The sequence below is a fragment of the Engraulis encrasicolus genome, chromosome 24 (assembly GCF_034702125.1).
Source record: "Engraulis encrasicolus isolate BLACKSEA-1 chromosome 24, IST_EnEncr_1.0, whole genome shotgun sequence".
NCBI lineage: Eukaryota > Metazoa > Chordata > Actinopteri > Clupeiformes > Engraulidae > Engraulis > Engraulis encrasicolus.
In genome coordinates this window covers 41,085,260-41,095,259 of record NC_085880.1, presented here as the reverse complement: position 1 = coordinate 41,095,259, position 10,000 = coordinate 41,085,260, and the positions used below count along the sequence as shown (strand labels likewise).

General features: G+C 44.7%; 1 protein-coding gene across 1 annotated transcript in view; it reads left to right on the top strand.

Annotated features, from left to right (window-relative positions):
• Positions 1-10,000, top strand: part of ogfrl1 (opioid growth factor receptor-like 1) — a 72,445-nt gene that overhangs the window by 20,954 nt on the left and 41,491 nt on the right. Inside the window, exon 4 of the mRNA XM_063191294.1 lies at positions 128-206. Within this exon, the coding sequence (XP_063047364.1) occupies positions 128-206 (79 nt within the window). The remainder of the gene's footprint in view (positions 1-127; positions 207-10,000) is intronic.

Genomic DNA, 10,000 nt, shown 5'->3' with positions numbered 1-10,000 from the left:
AACTTCCATGTGGTGTGTGAGTGACCTCTCACTGGCTTCCTTATCTGTAAACCGCGTGGAAAGCCCTTTTAAGGTGTTTCTTTTTTATTATTATTCCGTTACTGATGTGTGACCTCTGTGTCCTCAGGCATCTACGTGGAGGAGATCCTGAATAAGTGGCGCGGCGACTACGAGAAGCTGGAGCACAATCACACCTACATCCAGTGGTGAGAGCGAGAGCACATCTTCTGGTGTGGTGCTGTGTTGTGATGTGGTTTGACTATGTCTATGTTGTATTGTGATGTGTCGTGTTGTGTTTCATCCTCTCACAATTCTACAATATTTCTCTTGTGGCCCCTAATCAAGGGCCCCTAGGTGGCAGGTGGGGGGCCCTATGCTGCAGCCATATCTAGCATGTGCTAGCCATATCTGGCCCTGTGTCTGGTGGAAGGCTGGTGCCTCGGCTTGGCGAGGGGAGGTATGGGGTTAAGGAGTGGAGATTAAGGTGGATGTCATTGGCCCTGGAGAAGGCAGATAGGTGAGGAGAGATGAGGGGCTGATGTGGAAAGCCAGGGGGAAGGGGAGATGGGAGAGAGGAGAGGAGAGGAGAGGAGAGGAGAGGGAAGGAGAGGAGGGAAGGAGATGGGAGAGGAGAGGAGAGGAGAGGAGGAGAGAGGAGAGGAGAGGAGAGGAGAGGAGAGGAGAAGAGGAGATAGGAGAGGAGAGGAGAGGAGAGGAGAGGAGGAAAGGGGAGAGGAAAGGAGAGGAGATGATAGTAGGATGAGGAGAGGAGAGGAGAGAAGAGGAGAGGAGAGGAGAGGAGAGGAGAGGAGAGGAGAGATGTAGGACCGGAGAGGAGAGATGGAGTAGAGATGTAGGAGAGAAGAGGAGAGGAGAGATTAGAAGAGGAGATGAGAGGAAAGAGAGGAGAGGGGAGAAGAGGAGAGGAGATATTAGAAGAGGAGAGGAGAGGAGAGAAGAAATGAGGAGAGGAGAGGAGAGGTGGGGAAAATGAGGAAAGAGAGGAGAGGGGAGAAGAGGAGAGGAGAGATTAGAAGAGGAGAGGAGAGATGAGCGGAGATGAGATGTAGAGAGGAGAGGAGAGATGAGGCGAGGAGAGGAGAGGAGAGATAAGGAGAGATGAGGAGCGAGAGAGAACAACCTCTGCCAACCCAGACTGGCACATATGCTGCCAATCCCTGTCCAACTGCATTACGAACACAAACACACACACACACACACACACACACACACACACACACACACTCACTCACTTACACATACACGCTCACTCACATACACACACACACACACACACACACACACACACACACACACACACACACACACACACACACACACACTCCGTCCATTCTGACAATTTCCATGTCTCTCTTCTCTTCTTCTTCTTCTTCTTCTTCTGTCTCTTGGCTTTCTTCCATTTCTCACTCACTCTCTTCTCCTCTGTTGTTGTCAACACTTTCCCTCCTCCCTCATCGTCACCCTTCACACACATTCCCACACGTCCACACATCACCCCCTCCCACCTCCCGCACACCCCTCCTTCTCGCTTCCTTTCTCTCTCTCTCTCTCTCTCAATTCAATTCAATTCAATTCATAGAAGCTTTATTAGCATGACAAAAAATGTTTTGTATTGCCAAAGCATTGGTTGAAGATACGTACATTGGTAATGATAATATAATGAAGTAAGTGTTAACACATTGACTACCAGCGGTGTTTTCAGAATCATGTCGTAGACTCCCAGCGTTCTAAACCATTTTTAGGTGTTTTTTGTACAGTCATAGCATATTATGTGATAGGGCCACCGAAACATGCTATGGCTCATTTGAAAGGTGAGCCTTTCCCCTCTTAGTGCGTGAAAACCGCATGTCTCTACGTGCTTTTATTGCAGAGCTATCGTGAGTTAAACCAAGGCCGGTATCTGCCCAAATCACCATGGAAGGGAGATATCGAGGCTTTTGTCAATCATGCGCCGTTTCAGAATCTGGCGCTTCTTCTTGTTATGAAATGAATCTTGCGCTTTTTCACGGAGACCAATATATACTAGACACATCTCTCCTGCTCTGCCACCTCCCCCTCCAAATGTATCAACCAACCAAGCGCATTTTCGCCGGAAGTACGTTTCAGTTCCTTGTGTAGGCTACAGTCTGTTCCTGCACAACTAATCTTTGCACAGACTGTAGCAACCCAATGTAAGTAGGCTGCCGGATGTGAGTGCCCGGATATCCGCCCGAGTATTTGCATGCATTTGCATTCATTTCCACCATCAGGAATGCTTTGCGGTACCACAACTACCCTATGTGAGTCGCGCTGTGTCGCCTGACCGTCCCTTCTATAAAATGATTAGCCTACCGTAACAACTCGGCCTCGGACCCCGCCGCAAATATCCACCACACACCACCACGGGTCCTCTAGTGTTGTGACCGTTTAGGATCTTTTTTTTTCATATCCAATACTTGCACATTAAGAGTGACAATTCCATCATGGATGTTTAAACGATATGTGCGAATGCAGTCATGTTGAATTTAGGGTGGCCAAACCATGCCATGTCATGAAGAACGTGCATCACATTAGGCTATTTAAACAGCTCATGTAAACAATCCTGAGTGCCTGTGTCTTTTTGGAGATCGAAGGCTTGATGAGCAAAGAGATGGGAGAGAAATTAGTTGTGCGCGCGCACATACTGCACAATATCCACCGGACACGAAGTTACTGGCTCCAATATTTCAGCGTCCCGTTTGATTCTGTACTGACACTTTTAAGTTTACGTAGCACAATCAAATGAATAGGCTATGTCTAAATTATAGGCTCTAGTCTCCAATGTGCCTAGTTTCACGTGTTGTTGGCATCACCAAATAATCTGCACAATATGCGGCATAACTTTTCGAGTGCTACATTTAGACCGGGTAAAGTATCGAGCATGGTCTGTCCCTTCAATAATATTAGTGTAACAACTCGGTCTCGGCCCCCGCCGCATCCTCCACCACGAAGGTCCTCTGATGTTGTGACCGTTTTAGGATATTTTCATATAATAGCCTACAGAAATAAGAGCGTGCGCGCGCCTCTGACTGTAGGCTATCTAGACACGGAGGGAGAATGGCTCCAATATTTATATTCAGCGCCCAGTTTAATTCTGCACTGACACTTTTAAATGTACATGGCACAATAAAATGAGTAGGCTATGTCTAAATGTACTAGGCAGGCTCTAGTCAATCTGGCTTTGTTGTTTCGGCATCACCAATAATAATGGCACAATATGCGGCATGGTTTCGCGTGTTGTTTTTGCACCACCAAATAATAACTACACAATATGCGGCATAGCTGCTGTTTTCTAACTCAGAGAGAAGGCTATGCCCAGATATTCTTTTAACTTGTAGGATATCCTGATGTTATGTTTCACTAATGTAAGGAGTAGGCTAAAACTCCTTCCCGAGTGCTAGCTACATTTAGACTGGGTAAACTCGTGACTTTAATGCCTTCCGAAACGGGCTATTCCAGTGTCTGTGACAGTGCATCTATTTTAGGCTATAGTCTTGTGCAAAACTTTTTTAGGCTATTACATTGCGAATGGGCAGGATGATTTGCTTAGACACGCACGTGCTTCAGAGCAGCTAGAACTGTGCAAGGTGACTGCTGCAGTTTTCAGCTCAGTCCTCCTGGATAATAAAAACAAAATAATGCCGACGAGAAAATAACGCCGTTATCTTTTTATGGATTCCCTTTGGGTGCCCGGTTGAGACAGTTTAATTTTCACACCCAAATCAATTCGGTTTTAAGTTATAATTTCATTTTATTATTTTTTAATTATTATCTTGATGTTATTGGTCACCGGGCCTATTCTTTTGATTGGGAGATCAAGGAACTCTCTGGTGTCGCCGAGCCGAAACGGCGATGTGCTGTGGGCTCTTTACGCACGGCACCTTCCATCTTCAGTCAGACTCAAATCGGACCGAAATCAAGTAGCTGAGGTTAAACTGTCGTAAATACACGACCGAAATCGAGTAGCTGAGGTAAAATAGACGTAAATACTCGGGCGGATATCCGGGCACTCACATCCGGCAGCCTACTTACATTGGGTTGCTACACACACCACACGAAACGGGTCGTAGTCACACCACCACACGCAGTAGGCAAAACATATTCAAAAACACGTCACTAAAGGCATCTAGTCCAACGTCAACAACAAAATCCGTTAATCGTATGCATTAATGTCTCCGATCCTGTGGGGAAACAGCAGTGCTGTGCGATGCATGCGTGCGATTCCCTGATTGACGCTCCCAACGCAGGACGCTCCCCTGTCGGCTCGCTCCCACTAGCCAGACAATCGGTCCCACCGCCATATAACGGAGCTAGTTATCTTTTTGATGTTAGTTTTTTGTTTCTAACCCTAACCCTAAACCTAAACCTAACCCTACTTGTATGTGGCAGTGTATGATAATACGTGAAATATAATCGGGTGGGACTACACGTCCGGGAGTGATAGAAACACCTGGGACTGCACGTCCGGGAGCGATCTCAGTTGGGAGTGTCCATCTACCACCGCATGCGTGCTACTGTTTACATAGCAATGCTAGCTTCACCGACAGTAGCAGCCAGCTTCTCCTGTTCACTACGGCGTCAATTTCATCATGGGGGTAATAAAAGAACAAAATGAAGAATCCAACTTATCTGGTTGCCGATCAAATCCGAGGTAAGGGTAATAATCCAATCACAGTTCACAATGTGTAGGGCAGTAGGATCTGGCCAAGGTTTGCATTATTCCCCAGGTGTGTTCAGTCGAAGTGAAAGTGTTGTCTTCTGTAGGCTACTAATTATTTTGTGAAGCATATTATAAAGCGCCATAGAGTGGACGCTGACTGTAGCCTATTGTAGCACTAAGGAAACAACATACAAGCACGATCCTTGTGTTTATAAAGATGACAGCATCGCAGACACTTTTGTAGGCTACACAGAGGGCGCAACAGTGACGTAACCGACGCAGACCAACAGTTCCATACAGTAGGCTACAGTTATGAAAAATATTGTTGTGTTGGTGCCGATCCTGGAGTTGTGATTAAAATGTCCAGATGATGACACAAACTTTTGACTGTCATCTATGTCTGTTCTACTTATCACAGAGCTCCCAAAATCACACACAATAAGCATTTAAGTGTCTAGTTATGAAATATGCAATAAAAACTCAAAAACGGGTTTTCCAGTTTTGGGAGCCAACGCATGGGAAGTAAAAACGGGTTTTCCAGTGGTTTGGGAGTCAATGTGTTAAAACAAACACACAAATGAATGCTTGCAATTGCATGGAAAATATCAGCAAGAAAAGAAAGCAAACAGAAACGTGTGTGTGTGTGTGTGTGTGTGTGTGTGTGTGTGTGTGTGTGTGTGTGTGTGTGTGTGCATAGTGTGCATAGTGTTGATAGTGTGTGTGTGTGTATGTGTGTGGGGGGGTAATGGCTTTTGTGGTGTCTATTCAATGTCCCTCTGTCTATGGCATGCACTGACATATTTGGCAGCAAGCGTTGCTGTCTGCCCTTGTTGTCCCAGTAGGATAGATAATGTTTTATCTGTATTCAGATCCGGGAAACCCGGGATTACTTGGTTAAATTTATTAAAATGCGCTTCTCTAATTTTTGAATATTTGTCGCATTGGAGAAGGAAGTGCGCCTCTGTCTCGACCTCACCTGTCGTGCAGTGAGCACATATCCTTTGTTCTCTTGGCAGCCATGATTGTCGTCGTCTGCCTTTTTCGAGAGCAAGGCTGTGGTCACTGAGTCTGTATTTGGTCAGGATCTGCCGCTGCTTTATATCTCTGACAGTAAAGAGATATTCTTCCAGTTCATAATTTGTTTTGATAGTCCTATAACATTCTAATTTGCTTTGGGTTTTGGTTTCATTTTGCCAATGGTCCAGATATTTATCTTTGGAGTTTTGTATAATTTTGTTTACATTTAGTTTGGAAGCAGTGCTTGTCTGAGAGATGTCAGTATGTGTTAGATGGGGGTCGGTTAGTCTCAGTACAAGCTGACATAGGTGACTCTTTTCGGGGTTCAGAGCTTGGGATTTTGCTGCCTCAGAATGCAGCGTGTCTGTGGGACTTGTTTGGAGGTGCATCCAGAACTTTAGAGCTCTCTTTTGTATGTGGATTGTCAATGGATATCTTCCCAATTCTGCCCTACATGCATTTGTTGGTGTCTTCTTTTGAATTTTTAGGATCAGTCTACAGAATTCTGCATGAAGGGTTTCTATAGGATGCTTGTCCCATCTAGTGTAGCTGTGTTCACTGAGTGGACCCCATATCTCACTTCCGTACAGCGCAATAGGCTGAATTACACAGTCAAATATTTTGCACCATATCCTGATTGGTATGTCTATGTTCCAAAATTTTCTTCTAATTGCATATAGAGCTCTGCGAGCTTTGTCTTTTAGGGCATTCACTGCCAGGCAGAAACTGCCTGATGGAGTAATGGGTAGGCCAAGGTAGGTGTACTTCATTGTGTGATCTAGGCTGGTGCTACCTAGATTGAAGTGATATCTGGCTTCCTGACATCTGGGCTTCTTTTGGAATACCATAATATTGGTCTTTTTTAGGTTTACTGTCAGGGGCCCAGTTCTGACAGTAACTTTCCAGTAGGTTTAGTTGTTGTTGTAGTCCCTCTGGTGTAGGAGACAACAGCACCAAGTCGTCTGCATAGAGAAGACATTTGACTTCTTTGTCCAGTAGGGTGAGGCCAGGGGCTGTACACTGTTCCAGCTGCATTGCCAGTTCATTAATATATATATTAAACAGCGTTGGACTGAGGTTGCAGCCCTGTCTCACTCCTCTATGCTGAGGGAACGACTCAGTGCTATTATTGCCAATTTTCACTGAATTTTTGTTTTTGGAATACATTTCCTTTATTAATTGATATACTTTACCCCCTACACCACTTTGTAAAAGTTTATAATATAATCCTTCGTGCCAAATTGAGTCAAAAGCTTTTTGAAAGTCTACAAAACAAGCAAATATTTTCCCTCTTTTTGTTTGGTGTACATGTTTAGTGATTAGGGTGTGTAGGGTGTAAATGTGGTCCGTAGTGCGGAAGTTTGGGAGGAAGCCTATTTGGCTTTTGCTGAGGACATTGTGCTCTTTAAGGAAGGCTGCAATTCGGTCATTAAGGATGCTGCTAAACACCTTCCCTAGACTGCTGTTAACGCAAATGCCTATGAAATTTATCTCTGTTTTTATGTATGGGTGTAATATACCCTTTGCTCCAGATATCAGGATAGCAGCCAGAGGTTAGGATGGTGTTGAATAGTTTGAGTATGGCCCTTTGCAGCTCAGGAGTGCTGTTTTTAATCATTTCTCCTCTAATGTTATCGGGGCCACAAGATTTATTCGCTTTTAGATGTTTAATTTTGCATTCGAGTTCAAATTCAGTTATTGGGAAGTCTAGAGGATTTTGGCTATCTTTAATTGTGTTTTCAAAGGATATTAACTTTTCTCTGATTGTTTTGTAATTTGAATGTAGTTCATGGGGAGGGATCTCTTTGAACAGAGTTTCAAAATGTGCTTTCCAGATTTCACCATCTTGTATTGGTAAGTCTGGGGACTTTGTTTTACTCAAACCATTCCACACCTCCCAGAATTGATTAGTATTTAAAGATTCTTCAATTTTGTCAAGGGTTGTGTTGGTGTAGTTTTGTTTTTTCTTTCTCAGCAGCCATTTGTAATGTTTAAGTGTGCCGTGATAGTCCTTTCTAAAATTTGCGTCATCAGGGTGGTGATGTTTCAGATTTGACAGTAGCCTCAATTTTTTCCTAATTTGTTTGCATTCATTGTCAAACCATACTTCTTCGATTATATTTTTCACTCGCTTTTTGTTACTTTTTTTCATGCCTGCTGTATGTGCTGCTTTGAGGAATATCCTGTTCAGCTCCTCGGTGGCATTGTTGACACCTTCTTCACTGATTTCGAAAACTTTTGAGTTATAGCACTCAATAGTGCTTTTTAATTTGGCAGAATTTAGAGCATTCAGAAATTTTTCAGGACTATCTTGGGTCCACTTGTATGGCTTGTTGATCTTAATTAACCTGATTGGTTCCGTGTGTGGTTGATGTGCAATTTTTAGAAAGACATTAATTTGGTTATGATCTGTGAGTGGAGTTTGCTGCCTGACAGTGAATGCCCTGAAGGAGTTGGGGTCCAGGTCAGTGACTGCGTAATCAACTACACCAGCTCCAAGTGGTGAACAACATGTAAACCTCCCTAAAGAGTCACCTCTGATCCTGCCATTAAGCATATACAGACCTAAGGTTCGACAGAGGTGCACTAATTCCTTTCCATTTTTGTTGATGACATGGTCAAGACTGTTTCTCTGGAGAAGGTTTGGTGAGAGGTGCAAGTGGTTTTGACCAAACACATGGATATTACCTTGTGTGTCAAGGAAGTCGGTTTCGCTGCCAGTTCGGGCGTTAAGGTCCCCACACAGCAGCACATTTCCCTGGGCCTGGAAATGGCTGATGTCTGTGTACAGGTTGTTCATATATTCTTCTTCATAGTATGGGGAGTCAATTGGGGGGATATATATGGCACACAGGTACAGGTTGTTTGTTAGCATCCCACTGTTACTTTTTAATTCAACCCAACAGTGTGATTTTCCAGTTTGGGTGATTGAAATGTGGTTGGCCAATTTTTCTCTGTACCACACCAAAATTCCTCCAGAGTCTCTACCATGATTTACATTTTTGTTTTTAAGTGAAGGGATTACAATTTCGTGGTACCCTTTGGGACAGTGGGTCTGTATGTCAGTGCGACACCATGTTTCGGTGAGGATAAGAATGTCAACATTTTCAATATTTTCCAGAAACTCTGGCTGGATACTCTTAATGCCAAAAGTAGAGGAGTAGAGTCCTTGAATGTTCCAGCAACTAATATGTAATGTGCTCATTATTATTGTATTGTTTTAAAGAGTTGGACCAAATGTATGGACAGAAGTTAAGAAAGTTTAGATCTAAGGTAGTAAACAGTGTGTGTAAAAACAATATAAAAACAATAGAACAGACCTTCTTCTGTAGAGAGTTGGGGTGTAGTTCCAGAGTTGGAGTCGGGGTATGTTTTTTCATGCGCTGTATGACTCTGTGCTGTATATTTGGGGGTGGGGGTGGGGGAGAGAGTGTGTGCGCATGTCTGTTGTGTGTGTGTGTGTGTGTGTGTGCGTGTGAGTGAGAGAGAGAGAGAGAGAGAGAGAGAGAGAGAGAGAGAGGGAGAGAGAGAGAGAGAGAGAGACAAGAATCGTGTGTGTGTGTGTGTGTGTGTGACCGTGGGTGCGTGTGTGTGTGTGTGTGTGTGTGTGTGTGTGTGTGTGTGTGTGTGTGTGTGTGTGTGTGTGTGTGTGTGTGTGTGTGTGTGTGTGCGCATATGTCTCTAGACGATGTAGAGTGGAGAGAGTTAGAGTGTGTATATGTGCGTGTGTGTTGGGGTGTGGTTTTGTGGTGGTGGCTAGGGGGAGGGGGGGATTCAGGGCCGGTGACATTTGGGATGTGGATTACCTGTCACCCAGCAGTTTCTTGCATAGCAGTTGGAGAATGTTCTTTATTTCCCCCAGTTTTGTGGCCTGGTGAGGTGTTGGGCCTGGGTCCAAAGGATGAGCTGCGGGGCCTGTTCATCTGGGGAGATGTTCCTGTAGAGGTGATTGTGGCCCTTTTCAACGGGCATGGGCGGCTGGTTGCCCCGTTTTGAAGATTGGGGGGGCTGTCGGTGTGTACACTGTCCATCTGCCGTCTGGTGTAGTCATGGTCCCGTAATGTATATTGGGGAGTGGAGGTGGTGGTGGTGGGCGGGTAGGTAGCAGTGTAGGTGTGTGTAGGTGTGTGTGCAGGGCTCTAAATTAACGCACGCCAACACGCCAAATGCGGGTGAAAATCAATTTTGGCTAGTAGAAAAAATCATCCACTAGCCAAATTGGCCGGTAGACTCTAGCGCGCGCCCGAACGTCAAAACCGCTGCCAGCACAGATCTGTGGCTGAC